The 18,303-nt window shown below is 41.1% G+C and overlaps 1 protein-coding gene across 3 annotated transcripts; it reads right to left on the reverse strand.

Moving 5' to 3' along the window:
- Positions 1 to 170: 170 nt before the first annotated feature.
- LOC116333952 (long-chain-fatty-acid--CoA ligase 1-like) lies at positions 171 to 18,162 on the reverse strand. 3 transcript variants are annotated; one of them, XM_039615142.1, is made up of 21 exons: positions 17,940 to 18,162; positions 10,132 to 10,437; positions 9,853 to 9,967; positions 8,911 to 8,975; positions 8,457 to 8,558; positions 8,197 to 8,296; positions 7,942 to 8,117; positions 6,168 to 6,200; positions 6,037 to 6,088; positions 5,874 to 5,947; positions 4,090 to 4,167; positions 3,866 to 4,000; positions 3,577 to 3,711; positions 2,968 to 3,063; positions 2,309 to 2,381; positions 2,083 to 2,171; positions 1,870 to 1,986; positions 1,634 to 1,777; positions 1,445 to 1,549; positions 1,092 to 1,163; positions 171 to 972 (listed from the first exon to the last, which is right to left on the reverse strand). In XM_039615142.1, exons 2-21 carry the CDS (start codon positions 10,309 to 10,311, stop codon positions 832 to 834), a joined length of 2,082 nt encoding a protein of 693 aa, XP_039471076.1. In that variant the 5' UTR covers positions 10,312 to 10,437; positions 17,940 to 18,162; the 3' UTR covers positions 171 to 831. The 3 variants fall into 3 exon arrangements, with proteins under 3 accessions (XP_039471076.1, XP_031613105.1, XP_039471084.1); XM_031757245.2 differs by lacking the exon at positions 17,940 to 18,162 and adding an exon at positions 15,362 to 15,500; XM_039615150.1 differs by lacking the exons at positions 171 to 972; positions 17,940 to 18,162 and adding an exon at positions 15,362 to 15,501 and having other exon boundaries at positions 1,371 to 1,549.
- Positions 18,163 to 18,303: the final 141 nt, after the last annotated feature.

The following is an 18,303-nucleotide window of genomic DNA, read 5'->3' on the forward strand; positions in this document are numbered from 1 at the left end:
CCAAATCTCTTCCCTTCCTGAACCCACTATAAATTAATTAAACATTAACAGAGCTTTCCCTCTGTGTCTGCCCTTTATGTTCCTTAGCAACTTCATTGGATTGTTTCATCTGCTGATCCCACTAGTCAAGTCTTGACTGCAACTAAATGAATTCACGGAGACAATGAAGGAACCAAGTGAAACAATATTGCTGTTAAAAATTCAACACTAAAACAAAATTATGACATCAAACTGTCTCATCAATGCCAGTGAAACATTCTGTGTGAGGCTGATGGAGAACAAAACTGCACATTGTGTGTTTGCTTTTTGCAGTCCTGAGATTTGTGATAAAAGGTGAAGAACAAACAAAAAAACCTTCTTCAGACTCAACACCTTATCAGCATCATCATCATTAATATGTATCAAAGACCATTCAGTTCCATCAACAGTTAAAATAGACTTTTTGTATTGCATACCACAGATCCTGTAGTCATTTTGTGTCTGTTGAGCACGACATTCATGTTGTTTGGCCATGAGAACTAAAGCGAGTCCTCGGGGTTTGTACTGTAGTGTCCTTTTTATTTGTCTATGTCCATAAAGTCACATTACTGATTTGATAAGCACCATTGTGTGCGCGATAGCGGTTGTTACTTTTAATTAAGCCAGGTAATAAAAAGATAACCTGCTTTGTAGTACAGGCCTGTGATGATGGCCTCAGAGGGTCTCATTCATTTGCTTTCCGTTGTGTGCTTCAGCTTGTACCTCTCTTAATTTTTCCCCTTTTAATTGAATCTTAAAGAACCATTAGAGGAGCTGCCGCCTATTCTTCCCTCCTGCTCTCCACTTGTCCTTCTACATTTTGATCCCGGCATATAACTCGTCGATCTGGGATCTGAAGTACTGGCGCAGTTCGTTCCTCTTGGCCTTCATTGTTGGAGTGAGCAGGTCGTTCTCGATGGAGAACAGCTCGGTGTGAATGCAGATGGCTTTTACCTAAAGAATAGACATGTGGCCAGGTGGTGTTAGTGACAATAATAATATTACTTCTAATGTTTGATGGAAAAACAATTCAAAGTATACAGAAAAACTTCAACTACGACTGAGTGCTGTACCTGCTCAAAGGACTTGAGGCCTCCTGCCTTGCCCAGCCTCAGCATGTCTTCCAAGATGGCTGCTTTAACTTCCTAAATACAGGAAAATGAAAAAATACTCAATTTATTACTTAATCGTTAAGCTGCTGAACACTGACCTATGAGTCATTCAACCATAAAAAGAAACCTAAAACAACAGATGAACCAGTGTTGTGTGTACACATAATAATTAGCCATAAAACTTTTGCCTTATAAACTCTTTATCAGTTTATATTTGCACATATTTCAATACCTATTCACCTGCAGCAATGATATAAAAAATGAGGGGTGGCTCAAGACTTTTGTGCAACATGTAAGCTTTCTGAATCCATTACCGCTCTGCCACACAGTTCCAGGTAGCTGCCCTGCAATCCCAGCGTCCTCTTGGTCCAGTCAGACAGGAAGTCAGGGTCAGGAACCACCACTGCTACCAGACATGCCTGGAGGTAAACAACATGTAAATTTATCTCAGTCAAAGTGGACTTTGTTCTAGAGAAACATACAGTTTTGAAGAGAGAACATACCTGCAGACTGTCTCCATGCACAAAGACCTGCGCCACCGCGTCACTCCTCATGTAGATGTTCTCTATCTTCTCAGGAGCAATGTACTCGCCCTGTGCCAGCTTAAAGATGTGCTTCTTTCTGTCCACAATCTTCAGGGTGCCATTCTGTAAACAAACACGTGCACACACTGAATCCAGGTGTGGCCACAGACCACATATGTAATGAGCTTAGTGTAATGAACAGATGAAGAACCCACCGGAAGCCACTTCCCAATGTCTCCCGTGTGGACCCACCCATCTGCATCGATGGTCTCTGCTGTTCTCTCTGGGTCATTTAGATAGCCTTGGAATACGTTGGCGCCCTTCACACACACCTGGAACACATAACCACATGTGACTAGTGTGACTGACTGACACAACTATGAATATTAGGTAAGCCATATGTGCTGATGTCAGTTTTTCAGTTTTACCTCTCCCTCTCCATTTTCAGCCAGGTAGTTCATCTCGGGTACATCCACCAGTTTAACTGTGTTACAGGGCAGAGGAGCTCCAACGTGACCTGTTGAGATGAAGTCAATCATCTTCAGATCAGTAATCATTTTATCACTTTTACATGTCTGTTTGTTATAAACTGCAAAAAATATACTCAGTTAAGTAGGGTTGGTTGAGTTCTGCAGGTTCATTATGTGCTGCTACCTGCAGTCCAATCTCCAGGCATGGTTACTGTGCAACCTGCAGTGCACTCGGTTTGTCCATAGCCTTCATAGAGCTGAGACGGAGCATAAACCACAATTATTATTATTATTACAATCTTTAGTGATAACAACAACAGAATTATCCAACATGGAAAATGACAAAAGGAGGGTTTAGTGGATCATTCCAGGTTACGTCTTGATGGATGCTCAATTATCCAGGTAAGTAAATCCCCAAAAGTTGATTCTGTTCATCTGGACGTGAGCCATTCCCCAACTCTCTGTGAATGGTACTCATGGCCTTTGGTCAGTGGTTGTTGATCAATGGTCATGAGAATTTGCATATTTACGATCAAGGCACTGACCTCACAGCCCATTGTTCCTTCAGTGGGCTGGTTTCAGTCATTATGCAAATGTACTGTTTATAAGATTGGGGAAACCTGCAGTCAGCTGAGACTGAAGACGTCACTTGGATGAGCGACGAAACGTTTCTCCCACTGAAAACGCTACGTTCAGATGAACAGAATCAACTTTTGGAGATTCCAGATTACATTACCGTGATGTCACATACAATGAAAGATGTAGTAAAACAAGACAGGACAACAGTAGAACAAGGGTTAAATTCAGCGTTTGTGTGTGTGTGTGTGTGTGTGTGTGTGTTACCTGACAGCCTAGTGCAGCTCTGAGGAAGGTGAGAACAACTGGAGATATGGGAGCAGCTCCTGTTGTCATGAGACGCACGCAGCCACCAAGACTGGCCTGCAGAGGGCAGCACATCACCTTATTTACTTCACAGATGGCTCAACTGCATCCCAAAGAAGTGCTCTGATCCCAAAGTTAGTGCTCTGATACTACATAATGCCTGGATCCTTCCCCCGTAACTTGAGAAATCAGTATAAATTAGTGTGACAGCATTTTAAATGTGATAAATATTCAGGTTTACAAAGTTATCTGTAATTTGCCTCAACATTGGCAAATGTTGGAACTCCAGTTTTAATGTTTAGCAGTGTAGAAAGGTTAAAAGACCAAATTATGTCAAAACCTCCAGAGAATCATATTTAAGAACAAATAATGTGTGTTTGAAAAAAAGGGATCAATAATGTGGATGACCATGTGAAGAGTAGGTTGGTATTTCAGGTTTTTTTATTTGTCCACTGTTATTTAAAATAATAAACTGTATATATTCATGGACAATTAGCACTTAACTACCAAGTGCCATTAGAGCAGCTGACAAAATTGTAATAAAATAAAAGCAGTGCTGGCTCTGAATACCTGGACCCTGTTGAAGATGAGCTTATCCCATATACTGTCTTTCCTAATGATGCCTTTCATGATCTCTGAATGCTTCCTCTTGAAGGCAAATTCCAGCAGCCAGCACTTCCAGGGTGAGTTGGCCAGACCGAAGACCTACACAAGAAGAATTACCAGAAGTAAACAGAACAACAACAGTAAAGCTTACGATCAGCACTGCATTTATGCAAAACTGTATCTTATAAATATCATAGATATTTATAAGATATCATAGCACACAAATGAGCAGAAAGCTTACACTTCTTCACACCTTATCATACATTCTGTTTAAGAGTCGTGGAACCACGGGGAACACAGTAGGCTTCAGTGCCTTCATGTCATCTGACAGTCGACGAATATCTCCCTGGAAATAACCAATCCTGGCTCCATGCATCAACATGACTCCCTACCAAACAGGGAAAGGAAATTAAAAAGAGCCTGACACAGCAGGCCGGGGGGAATCTTCATTGATTTTTACTGACAGGTGGAACATACCTGCACGACCCTCTCAAACATGTGGGCCAGGGGCAGATAGGAGAAATGGATATCACTGGGAAGCACTGGACAGGTGGTCTAAAACAAACACACACAGCAAGCAATCAACACAAAGACAAACACACATGCACATAGACAGAGAGGGAAAGCATTAACATGCGTAATCCAACCGCCCTCCCCAGCATGCAGGACAGATGCAGAAAAGACAGCACGCTTCTTCTGAAGCACTGAACGTACGACTGGAGAGAAGAGGGACGAGACCATTAAAGGCCCCAGTGAGCTGCGTTTTCTTTGTCTTCCCTTCAGCATTTTTCCTTTCCTTCTCAATTCCTGTAGCTGCATAGACACTGGAAGCAATGTGCGGTGATATGGGGACAGGACAGCCTAAAAATGAAGGCTATTTGGCGACTTTGAGTGTCTACGGGTGAACAAACGCCTGGTGATGAAAAGTGGTCAGTACCCACAATAAAGTCTCAACTTCCAGGCAAGCAACTGCGGCCATGTCCACACTAATACGTTTTCGTTTGAAAACGCATGTTTTTCCCCGTTTTGGCCTCCCGTCCACACTGAGACGGAGTATTCGGTCAAACGGAGTGTTTTGAAAACGCTCTCCAAAGCGGATACATTTAAAAACGCCGTTTTCGTGTCGCAGTAAGGACAGCGAACCCGGAGCCTTTTCGAAAACGATGACAGATTTTAGTCATGTGATGCAGTCATGTGACCAATTAAACATGATTACAAAGGGCATTACACAGCAGTTGTTTTGTTTGCTCTGAACTTTGACAGCCCTGTTAAAGATTAATATCAGTCTGTACATGCTCCAGATAGCTTTACTCAAATTCTTTAATTCTCACTCGCTTTTGCAACTTTGTACTTTTGTGTTACTCGCAGCAACAACTCCACCTCATTGTTAGTCCATTTCAAAAACTCGGTGCTTTTCCTCGACATTTTGCTGCGACGTTTCAACGAGCCGGAAAGTAAATAAATAAACGGCAGACAGAAATGAAGCAGGTCGAATCGTCTTGTGTTTCACGCATGCGCAGGACTGGAACCTAAACGTTTTCGGCCGTTTCAAACGACTAAAAACGATAGTGTGGGCGCGGAGCGTTTTCAGACGTATACGTCGTTTTCAAATTTATCCAGGCTAGTGTGGACGTAGCCTGAGGAAACTACCAAAGAGACTGACATATGATACGTTAGAGCTGGGGAGTCAAACATAAGGCCCGGGGGCCAAATTGGTCCAACAAAGACTGCAATCTTTGGACATACATTTTACACTTTTAATTATATTTTCACAAGTTTTACAGTTTTTCCTACTGACAATTCATATAACACCAAAGTAACAGACAAACAAATGTTTTCTTTAACTACTATAGAAACTTTAGTCTGTAGTAATTATGGAATGTTTTCCGTAATTTTGCACATTTATTTATTTACAATTTAAGCCCTAAGAGTCATGGCAACAGATTACTTTCATTTACTAGAAAAAACCTTTTCTTGTTACGCAGTAAATCTGAGGTGTGCTTTTTACATTTAACATTAACGTATCTCAGGGATTAAGTGTGGAGTTACTACTTTATATTAACTGAAAGGAGCATTTCACAGGTCCAGCCCACTCAAGATCAAAGTGGGCTGTATGTGGCTCACAATGAGTCTGACTACGTCAGAGGGTCACCAGGAGTTCTCAAACGCCGAACTTCAAAGAGATGTGCGACGAGCAAATAGCTTTGATAGCTTTCCCATCACAGAATCAGAGATGGTCTGTGATTACATCAGCACCTCACCCCTGTAACTTTGACAACAGCTGAGCAGTTGGAGACGATATTCCCATGTGTCAACATAGCTCCCTTTGGTTTTCCTGAAAGTGCATACAGAAGACATGACAAATCTTTTAGCTAATGCAAATCAGAGTGGCTGCAGGTCACTGTGAGTGTGTGGATGTGTCACCTGTTGTTCCACTGGTAAAGCAGATGACTGCCATGTCCTTAGGCTGAGGGGGCTGAAGAGATGGAGGTAAAAAAGGATCAGACAGCATCCTCGATATTTAGAGGCAGTCTAACAGGCCTGTGTTTACATACCAGTGGTTCCTGGTGGTTGGCCTTCCCTATGGCCTGTTCAACAAGAAAAGCAGGTTAACCAACAGATCAGAGAATACAGAGATAAAAGGAAATGATGACAACTGAGACAACACAACAGGAAAAGTAGGAAGAAGAAGTAACCATCTAAGAAACAAACGAAAGTGAAAACAGGCCAAATAAACACAAAGACGCGAGGACAGCAAAACTTGTAGTATTTGCCTGCTTCCTGGTTTATTAGCTTTTTGCACATCTGTCACACTGAATTGTTTCAGATTACTAGACAAATTTGAATTTTAGACAAAGATAATCAAAGTAAATAAAAAAATGCAACTTTAAAGATGACATTTCATTTAGTAAAGATGAAAAGCTATCACAGCCAGCTTGGCTCTGTGTGTGAAAGTAACTCCCTCAAAGCTGTTAACTGGTGGTGCCACCCTGAGCACCAAGAACCAAGTATTTGTGATAACTGACAGTGCATCTTACGTATTGATGTGGAGGAATTTTAGCCCACTCTTCTTTGCGTTAGTCCACAGAGTATTTTCCCAAAAGTCTTGGGGATGATCAAGACTCTTGGGAAAAAAACATCTCAAGATGTTTTTTTGGCGAATCTGAGACGAGTCTGTTCTTTTTGGTCAGCAGTGATTTTCTCCTTGTAACTCTCCCATGATGCCATCTCTTTTCTTATTGTTGAATCATGAACTTTGACCTTACTGAGACAAGTGAGGCCTGCAGTTCTTTAGATGTTCTTTTATTTTTCCGTTACCTCCTCGATGTGTCATTGATGCACTCTTGGAGTAAATCTGATTATCTGCCCAATCCTGGGACGATTCACTTCTGCTTCAAGTTTGATCCATTTGTGGCTCGAAGCCTTAGAACTGCATTTGTAACAACTCTGAGACTGATAGATGTCAAGGACAGAGCTTTTTGTCTTTTAAACTTTCTTTCTTTTAACCTACTTCACTTTGTTAGACAGGTTTAGCATTTCAGTGATTTCAGTCAGAAGGTTTGGCAGTAATCAAGTAAAATTAAACTCAACTTTCCAGACAATTTGGTTAATGGCATCTAAGGGGCGATCAATAACTTCACACTGGTCTGGGTAGCTTTTTTTCTTTGAATAAATGAAGTTATATTTTAAAAGACTGCATTGTGTATTTACACCTCCCACTGTCACACCGAGACACAGAGGCGTTTAGCTCAGTATACACATGGTATTTGGGTCAGATCACATTTAAGTGAATCACTCTGGAGTTCATTTGGACTCGCACCAAGACCACCTCCTCCAAAGAGTCCCATTGTGGTAGTTCTGGTCTGCACCCGAGTGCGATGACTGTGCTCACATCTGTCCAAGCGAACCACTCGCTTGACATGGATTGAAAGGTGGGGAGCGTCCCCTTTAATTAACAGCAGACCTCTGCGAGGTTGGAAAGGGGTTTTTTTCCCCTTAATAAATGAAGTCATTATTTAAAAACTGCATTTTGTATTTACTCTTGCCTTTGTCTAATATTCAAATTTGTTTAATGATCTGAAAGATTTGGAATTGTGAGAAATATACAAAAAATACAAAAATCAGGAAGGAAGCGAGTACTTTTACAGCACTGTACATAAATAGGAATAAGGAAGGAGAAAACAAAGCAGAAGCTGTTGAGGGGAAAGAATAAAGTTTATTTAAAGGTAAAAGCAGAAGAATGAAACAAAAACATACACAAAAGACAAAGAAATGACAATAAATTAAAATAATAATGATAATTAATAAAATAAGAAAAAGCCTACTGACCATCATCTCCCGCAGGCTGAGGATGTGGATTCCAGCCTGCTGTCCCCGCTCGATCAGGCTGGTGTTCGGGCTCTCCATTAGAACAATGGTTCTCACACTGTGTTTCGTGTTGTTAATGCAGTCCAGCACTAGATTGACTTTATCCGTCACATCGCACACTATAGTTGAGATAGAAGCTGCAAAAACAAATAGCAAGTCATCAGCTGAACGTCTTCAGAGAAACCTCTGCCATGTATCCAAGTCACTGTTGTTTACCTTTGTCTATAATATAGCCGATGGCCTCCGCTCCCAGCGTGTCATATAGAGGGACTGACACCAGAGAATAGGTGTAACACGCCAGCTCACTGATGGTCCACTACACACACAAACATTACAAGATTAAGTTCATCAATGACTCCGTCATCAAAAGCCTGCACATTCAACCAGGTTCGTGTTGAAGTCATTAGACTGTGAGATCACAGAGCTGATGCTTGTTAAAGTAAAGACTAAAACCTTGAAAGCGTGCGATTATGTACCTCTGGTCTGTTCTGAGAGAAAATGCCGATGTGAGAGTCGGCGGTCTTGCTGTTTCCTTTGTGAAGAAATGCAGAACCCAGATTCTCTGCTTGCTCAATTACCTAACACACACACACACACACACACACACACAGCACCTGTCAATGCTGAACAGATAAACTGAACCTTGTTCAGCCTCAGAAATCAAAGTTTGATTTGGTTTTGACTTGGTCACATTTAGCTCCAAAGTTACAAGGTGACAATTTCAGATTTGCGTACAGAATAAAATGATGCACTTGCAGAGTGAATGTCATCGGCTCCACGTACAACCACAAAACAACATGACCAAAAAAGACGAGGTCACCTTTTTGACCACTACTTTGTAAACAACTGTTTATACTGACTGCAAACTGTAGCTTTTACCCTGGAGGCCACAATGTTTATACAAGGTGAGCTAATCTTGGTATCTCTTACCTCTCTGTAGGAAATCCATTCATAAGACTGTTTTGGCTTCCTGGAGCCGACACAGGGACCGTTATCTGGACGGTGAAAGAGAAGAGTTACTACAGTGGAAAGTTAGAGCAACCTAATGTCACAAACTCAAAAGTGTTCCCAGGATGTCTTCATACATATCCCTATTACACATACAGATGTTTACACTTCCTACCCTGCATGCTCGGCTGCTGGCACAGCAGTAAACTGGAGTGTTGACTATTGTGTCAGGCTTTGGGCATTAAGAAAGAGTACAGAGGTATTGTTGACAAAAGCAGCAACCTCCAGGGTGGAAAAATTAAGCCGACACAGAAGCACAAAGACTGCAGTCCCTGCAATGAACACTTGACTTTGGCTTCAAAAAGGAGTCAGTCCCCATCGATTCTTATAGACTTCTATGTAAAATGTGAAAATTCAGCTGTGCCAGTGGTTCCCAAACTTTTTTTGCCAGGCCCCCCTTTGTTTTACAAGAAAAATGTCTTGATGCATTCTCAATCATCCAGGAAAGTAGAGGCTTACTTTCTTTTTCAGACTGTTCCTCTGCAAAAATGGAAACCTGGTTGGCTCCAAAAGCATGTCACTTCCCAAAGGGTGCCATTTTTAAATGCTCACCTTTAAAGCAGCAGCATAGATGTTTAATATGAAAACTGTAAAAAAAAACAGTTGCAGTCTCTACAGCTAAGTTTGCCTTAATGATCGTATGGGAGGTTAATTTTTACATAACATGTGTCATAAAATTGTATTAAGGCTAAAATATCCATCTTTTATATACAGTGTATGTATTCAACAAAGTCAAAGTTACTATGAGATGTTAAGCACATCATCACTACTGCACCAATGCAGTTAAGGATGAATCTGAATGCGGGCTTGATTTATACGGTAAAAGTACCACTTTGGGGTTAAACTGTATTACTGCTGACTTACTGGACACTCTGGCACCTCTGAGGAAGAATTCATACAACGTAGTGGCATCATCATAGATATGTGTCAAGGGACTGTCAGTGGTCAGTAGAACTGATCGGCGTGCCAAATCTCCACCCTCACAATGACAATGAAGCAGATCATGAATGCAACAATAACTACAGCAGCTGGAACGTTTCTGTGTGAAAAATCTTGTTAGAGAATTAATGACAGCAAGTAATTTGTGGGTCACATCATCAATCAGCATAACTATCCTGTGACTCTGACAGGGGCCAAACTTACCTGAACCTCAACTGACTGCATCTGGAGGTCACAGACCAGTGGGAGGTGCTTGGGTCGTGTTGCCAGGTAATAGGTTGTCGCTGCAGCGACGGCCCCCATGCTGATTAACACAGGGGTGGACATGTTTCTGATGTAGCGGCTGACATCCAGATCTGGCAGCTTCTGAATAAACTCCTCCATGATATTTTGCGATGAGGTGCCTTCAACAACACTATTGCTCTGCTCTGTTCGTCCAGGTGCAGTTAGACTGAATGCCCCGAGGTGTGGTTGCAAGTAATATGAGGGAGTTTTAGGCCAGGAGTTCACCTAGAAAGAGCAAAAGAAGACACATTATTGTTGCTCTTCTTTGAATCTTTTTTATCCACAGTTTAGTAAAGTAAGTAAGCAAAATTTTATTTATATAGCACCTTTCTAAATAAAAGATAAAACAAAAACAGACAAAAGTTAACGAAATGCAATTCTAAAAAGATGTTTTAAGTTATTTTTTTAAAAGAGACCCCTGAGTCCACAGATCTTAAGTTCAGTGGGAAAGAGTTCCACAGTCTGGGGGCCACAGTGGCAAAGTTCTGTCTCCCTTAGTTCTCAGCCTTGTGTGCTGAATGACAAGTGGGGCCTGATCACATGACCTCAGGGACCTGCTAGGGACATAGGGCTGTAAAAGTTCAATGATGTAGGCAGGTGCTTGTCCATGAAGAGCTCTAAAGGTCAGAACCAGAATCTTAAAATGGACTCTGAATTCGATGGGGAGCCAATGCAGCTGTATTAGTGACGGTGTCACATGAGAGTACTTAGATGTTTTGGTCAGAAGCCTTTCTGCAGCTTTTTGGACAATCTGCAGACGCTCCAGGGAGTTTTTGTTTAGAGATGTAAACAGTGAATTACAGTAGTCCAAACATTAATTTAGAAATGTTTCTTAAATAACAGAAGCAGGACCCAATCAGAGATTTGACGTGAACATCCAAGTGAGGTCAAAGGTTACCCCTAGGTTCCTGATAGACGATTTCACAAATGTTGAGAGAGGACCAAGAGCATTCATTATCTTAGGTACATGTGTGTCAGGAGCACATACAATGACTTCAGTCTTTCCTTCGTTAAGTTGGAGGAAGTTGTCGGCCATCCAACCTTTAATGGATTCTAAGCACTCATTTAGAATCTGCAGCTTAGAAACATCTTGGGGCTTAAAAGAAATGTATAACCGGATGTCATCTGCGTAGCAGTGGTAGCAAATGTCCTCAAAGGGGCTAAAAATATGCTGGACAGGAAGTAGATATATTAGAAAATATAAAGGCCCCAATACAGAACCTTGTGGCACACCATAGGTGCGGGAAGTGGATAATGACCTGTACTTAGAAACTGCCACAGAAAAATATCATTCATACAAATATGAGAACCACTCCAAGGCAGATCCAGATACACTGACCCAGTGTTTCAGCCTTTCGAGCAGAATTCGATGGTCAGCAGAACAGAACATTTTCCTGCAACGTTTTGCATCAAAATGTCACTGGAGACTCTGAGAAGGGCTGTTTCAGTAAAACAAGCTCTACGAAAGCCAGACTGAAATTTGTCAAGAATATTGTGTTTGTCCAAAACTGCTGTGAGCTGCTTAGCCACAACCTGGACTTTACCAGACGTCAGTGAGGTGTTAATTATGGTGAGCTGAGCTCACAGGGACCAATAGACTGGAAGACATTTTTGAATAACGATGCAGGTAAAATTTTGAGTGAACAGGAGGAGGCTTTCATTGAGTTAACTACTTTTCCCAGCTCGGGTAATGAAACGGGTAAAAAGCGTTCTAAAATAACAGGCCGGGCTGGAGGAGGAACTGACCAATGCAGATGCTGATGGGGAAATTTTTTCCTATATTACTAATTTTTTCCAGAAAAAAAAGAACATTTTTACAGTCTTCATTTGAAGAAAGAGGGGCAGCAGGTGGAGCAGGAGTAATAATACCAGCAATGGTGTTAAATAACAGCTCAGGATTACCTCTGCTCTTTGCAAACAGGTGAGAAAAATAGGCAGCATTGCATTGTTAAAAGAAGCTAAAAGATCCTTTAAGTAAAGGAGAACATTTAAGTGAGTTTTCCTCCACAAGCACTCTGCTTTACGACAATCACGTTTCAAGCAACGAATACTGTCATTTAAGCTAGAAGCTAGTCTCATTTTAACCGGTCAGATTTCATCCAAAATGGAAAGACAATGGTTATTAAATAGATCTGTTAAGAAATCAACATCGTTTTGAGGGGATAGATTTAAATTAAAGCATCCGAGAAATTGTCCGCTGTGGTGGAATTTAAGAAATAACCGTCCGGCGAACAGGAGACAGAGGCTCGTGAAAAGACAAGTTAGAAAGAATACAGCAATGATCAGAGATAAAAATGTCCTCAGAACAAATAAAATCAATATTTAAACCCAAAGTAAAAAACAAGGTCCAGTGTGTGTCCTGTGCGTGGGGCCTGACACATGCTGGGTAAAATGAAAAGAACGTCAGCTGGGGTAGGCTAGGAGCGTCATCTGGGTCTACTCTGGAGCCTCATCTCAGTAGGAGATGTCTGGAGAACCACACCCAGAGGGCATCCTAGTTAGATAGCTGAACCTGATGAGGATAAGGATGTGGAACGAGTTGGCCATGATTTCAAAGTAACCTACTTAATGGCTGTTTTATTATTGCAGTCTAGATTAAATTGCTAGCCAAAGAAAGTCACACTGATACTGTAACTAAGGCTACGTCCACACTAATCGTTTTCTCTCCGTTTTGGGTGTGTAGGTGTTTTTGCTGAAGGAAAACGCAGCGTTTTCAAAAAGCTCTCGAAAACGCATACATTTGAAGACGGTGCTTATGCGTCGCAGTGTGGACAGCGAAAACGGAGACTTTGGAAAACGATGACGCATGTTAGTCATATGATGCAGTCACGTGACCAATTAAACAAAGATAGCGAAGGGCATTATACGGCAGGTTTTTTTGTTTGCTCTGAATTTTGACAGGCCTATTAAAGATTAATATCAGTCTGTACATGCTCCAGATAGCTTTACTCAAATTCTTTAATTCTCTCTCGCTTTTGCAACTTTGTAAAACTCCACCTCATTGTTAGTCCATTTCAAAAACTCGGTGCTTCTCGTCAACATTTTGCTGCGACATTTCAAAGAGCCAAAAATTAAATAAACGGTAGACAGAAATGAGGCAGGTCGAATCGTCTTGCGTTTCACGCATGCGCAGTACAACAACATAAGCGTTTTCAGCCGTTTCAATGTGGACGCACAACTCTGTGAAAACTACTGAAAACAATAGTGTGGACGCGGAGCGTTTTCAGACGAAAACGCCATTTTCAAATCTATCCTGGCTAGTGTGGACGAGCCTGAAGGACTCATTTTCTCTCTTTTTCATTAATCTGATATTAAGCTTGGTTACACATCTGGTTCTGAGATCTTGCACTGATTTCTATTTTTTATTACTTCATTACAAAACTGATGGCTTAATAAGAAACAAGTGACGCTAAGGTTATTCAGTTAATCAAAGAAAATCAGAAGCCTGCAACATCAGCCTGTCTTGACTGTTAATAGCAGAGACCAAATGAAAGACTGCTGCTTTTCAGTACAGTAATAACAGCTGTGACTCACGTTACACTATAATTGGATCGTATATCATATATTTAACAGACTCTCACAGGCGTCAGATGTAATCGTCCCATTCTGTGCCAGTGTTGGTGTTTAACAGTTGGAGAAGGAGTTCTCAGCATTACAACAAAAACACAGTTAAGCCTCCTTCATCCTGTGTGTGTCTCAGTTATGTCCCTCTCTCTCTCTCTCTCTCGTCTGCCCTCCCTCGACCCTCGTATCAGGCTCGCGTGTCCCAGCCTAGTCTCTCTACGTTTCCTGTTTTATTTTGACAGTCTTGCGTTTCCTGTTCAGTGTGTTTAGTTTTTCTTCCTTTGTGGCATCACGCTCATCCGTGTCAGCTGTGTTCTCCATGTGTTTCCACTCCCCTCGTCACCTCTGTGTATTTACTGTGTGAGTTTTCTGTAATTCAGGGTCAAATCGTCTGCTTTCCATGTTTCAGGTTCCAGGTATTCGTGTTACTCGTGTCCAGGGTTTTCATGTTTAATTCTAGTTTGCCCAGTTTAGGTTATTGTTTAGTTTCGTATTGTTTGCCTTGCCCTTTGTTGTGTAATTTTTACATCAGCTCTAATAAAAGGCGCTTCGCTTTGTCTGTGACTGTGACAGCAAAGCTGTTGAAAAATAAACAGATTAGAAAGTGTGACATTTTCATGTGAGAACGGATGAAGACGATGACCTTTGGTCTAGACTCTAGAAAACACAGACAGCGCTGATCACAACAACACCAAGTCAGGCTCACGATTTGGACTTCTTCTCTCTCTTAGGTCTAAAAATGAAAGTTGCTGCATTCTCATTAGCAGGAAAAAAGAAAACAGCATCTGCAAGACTGAACTGAAGTGTGAGAAAACGATCGTACTTAAAGCACAGCGTGAGTTGAAATGTACCTAAAGAGTTCAGGTTCCCACATCAGCTGTCCCCTCTCACACAGTCACTGGCTCAGATATAATCACATTCTGTTACTCTGCATAAACTGCATAACAAAATATCACCGTTAAATGTTAATGCTATTGTTTCTCTTTTAAGACAAGGAAAAAAAACATTGAAATTATAGAGTGCTCTCGTCTTTGCAAGTGGTTAAAATTAACAACAACAAGGGGTCGAATCCTTCTTTCCTCCACTGCACATGTGCAGAAAGAGTTCAATCAACTTCAAAACTTAAATTGCAAGTAAGAATATTATCAAAGAAAAGGATTTTTAAATAATCTTTTTTATTATTTTGGCAGACCATCCACCACTTCAGTTCAGTTCAATTCAGTTTACATAGCATCAAATCACAGCAACAGTCACTCTAAGGTGCTTTATAGTGTAAGGTGAAGACGCTTCCACATTACAAGGAAACCTTTAGTCTACTTTCTCATCCTTTGAATGCAGAGCACTTGTTTCACCTACATTAATACTACTCAGTGTTTCATTTCCCAGCACAACACATGCATGACAATAACATGAGCCAGTCTCTTAAACTGGAATAACCTGTAAAAGAAGAGGCTTTGCTATGAATGCTAACTGTACAACAACAGTTAATAATGACAGGATAATGCAAGAACGACACACTACACACAATATTTCCGTATCCCCGTGTGTGTTTCTCCATGTTTTAATAAGTTTCTCACCCACTAACCTGTAACAGAGAGCAGCCAGGTGAGACACTGAGCATCCAGTGGCAGGGATCCTGCAGTTTTTACTGCTGCTCTGCCTTCACAATGCACCGCTGACACAACAGCAACACACACTCTTTTAAGAGGTCAGGCGGGGCCACGAGAGCGCTCTAATTGGCTGGCTCCTGAAAAACGATCAGTCTAACGCACTCAAAGTCAAACAATCAATGAATGTTTCTGTAATTTAATCTGATAGTGGAGGCTGGGGAACCAAACGTTGCAAAGTTAAACTTGTTCTAATTGCAGTTAAATGCAGAGTATCTTCAAAATCAATAAACAACATCAATATGGACTCATTGTCTGATGGCGCGTCTCTTTCATTTGTCTCATTCTCACACAGTTACAGCCTTCCTGCAAAGGACAACAGGTTTCAGCAACGCCTGATTGCCTTCACCGTTGCCACAGTGACCTATGACCCACATGTGGTCAGCTGAGCAAAGGAAAAACTATCTGACACAATGTTCTGGGGCAAAAGTGTGTGTGACCATACATGAATTTATTTTCTGTCTTGTGGTTGTTAAATGTTTACTCAGTTGTGTTTATCATGTGAACATTGTTCTCAGCAGCCTTTAGGCTGAGGTCAATATTCCCTCTGTGCTCCATGCTTTCTGTGTCAGCATGACCAAACCAACTTCCTTCTTTAAATCCTGTCAACTACACAACAGTGGACGGTCACCAAGTACACACACATCACTACTGCTCATTACAGGATTACATTTCCTGCTCATTACTGTAATCCGATTACTTTTTTTAAGTAACGAGTAATGTAAGGGATTACTATTGCAAATAAAGTAATTACTGCCACGGGAATGTGACGTTCACAGAGAAACCTCCGGATCCCCCCACTGACATGACCGCTGTGGGCAAACCTCCACCCGCCCCACTCCTGCTAAACAGCTGACAATAGATTTAAGAGCGACAGGACTCAGTGCTGCTGAGTCCGTGATTTTATTTATTTTCTGCTGTGTTTTACTTGCATCTATTTGAAAGAGTGAACACTAACATTATTTTATTTTATATGCTGGAATATCCAGACAATAGGTTTAAATGTTAAACAATTTCTTCCAGTCAAAGACTGCTGCATACTATTTTCATTTGATTCAGTTTTAGATGATGGATTATGGAGAAAAATAGAATTGGGCTGAAAGATCTATCGCTTTATTACTTATTCAGGTTGTGTATCATGTTTTTGAAAAGTAACTAGGTAACTAAATAACTAATTACTTTTGAAAATAAGTAATCACTAAAGTAACAGGATTACATTTTTTGAGAAGTAATCAGTAATTAGTAACTAATTACCTTTTTCAACTAACTTGACCGACACTGGTTGCCACGGATCAATCCACTGACCTTCTGACTGGTAGAACGTTTCAATTAGAAGGTTTATATTGTTCTATTGTATATAGTAATTTATTTTATTTTATTCTATTCTATTGTGTACAGTATCTATTTCTTATTCTATTCCAGTGTTTTTCTAATTTTTGCTATCTAACTTTGCACTGTCCACTTTCTGCTGTAACAAAACAAATTTCCCACATGTGGGACTAATTAAGGTTATCTTATCTTTTCTTATCTTAGACATCCTACTCTTTTCTTTTACTCTATTCTGTCCGCCTTTTTTCTAGCTCCCAGTCCTCCATCACCTGTCACATCTGAGCATCTACCTATGCAAATCCGGCCTGTTAGACGGTGGAGGTGGTGATGGGACCTGTATCAGTCTTTACTATAAGGAGGGATTAATACAAAGGAACCAATCAAAGCAGGGAGGGCACGTGAATATCAGCCAATCGGAACCAAGTCACCTTTCCCCTGAAAACTTGCAGCGGCTCCGGTGAAGCCACGGTCCGCTCTCCGTCCACCTGCCGAAGATTTAAAACACGCTTCTACAACACACACACACAAATACACTAACACAATAACGATTAAAGTGTAGTGTTGCTGCACTTTGCCAGCTTTTAAAACACAACCTCCAGCAGCTTGTTCATGCCCCGCCTCCCTTTAGCAGCGGTGCCCGGAGACACATTTGTGTGACAGCGCTGAGTGGACTTAACCTCCTAGGACCTGCCGTCCACATATGTGGACATCACATTTTGGGTTATTTAGACCAAAATACTCAATTTTGCTCTACATGGGCCTGATATCCACTTAGGAGGACATTATACTGCTACTGTTCTATCAAAATTTTAAACGAATATCCTCATATGTGGCTCTTATTTTTCTTAAAAACAAAAATAAGGTAAAAAAAAATAAATAAAAATCTGGTAATTCTTTGTTTTTACATTCATTGGGCCCCAATATGCCTAAATATCAAAGTGAAATTAAAAATGCATGCTGTGGAAGAGTTCGGGTCTTAGGAGGTTAAAGTCGCAATGGAAACAGCTCCACACACACACACACACACACACACACACAACAATAGGACTATTAAAGCGTGCACAGCATTTATCACATCATAAAAATTTATCATATTAACAAGGTTAGCGTTGTTTTCTGTCACGCGCCACCTGTACGCGCGTTTTCGCTTGAATATAATGAACTTACCAGATTTCTAAACGGAGCTCGCTTTGATCTTCTTCTTAATGCCAGCTGGGATGCGCAGTTCTCCCTCTATTAGCACACTTTTGTAGCATACTGTATCAAAGCTAACAAACGCACTACTGTTTCGTTCAGTCGTAATTAATTGACTACGTTGAGCTGCTGTCGCTTACTTCGCACCTGTTCCCACGGTTTCTCGCTCCTCACCTCGCGCACACCTGACCAGCCAATCGTGACATTACATAAGTTTCAAACTTCCGGACACGTGTTTCACAATAAGTTAGTAGCAAAAGGTTCAATGCGTAAAATACTAGACCCATGATTCAGCTTTGCTTTCAGTCACCGTCTTTAAAAGGCGTGTTTTTCTCAC

Source organism: Oreochromis aureus, linkage group 2 (genome assembly GCF_013358895.1).
Source record: "Oreochromis aureus strain Israel breed Guangdong linkage group 2, ZZ_aureus, whole genome shotgun sequence".
NCBI lineage: Eukaryota > Metazoa > Chordata > Actinopteri > Cichliformes > Cichlidae > Oreochromis > Oreochromis aureus.

What these genes read in the sequence shown, in the direction of transcription:
- LOC116333952 (XM_031757245.2), bottom strand. Translation starts at nt 15,397, where the DNA reads ATGCTCAGTGTCTCACCTGGCTGCTCTCTGTTACAG. An exon ending in TGTTTGAGAGGGTCGTGCAG is followed by an intron (nt 4,001 to 4,089) that starts GTATGTTCCACC and finishes CCTGTTTGGTAG; the next exon opens with GGAGTCATGTTGATGCATGG. An exon ending in TGCATGGAGACAGTCTGCAG is followed by an intron (nt 1,550 to 1,633) that starts GTATGTTCTCTC and finishes GTTTACCTCCAG; the next exon opens with GCATGTCTGGTAGCAGTGGT.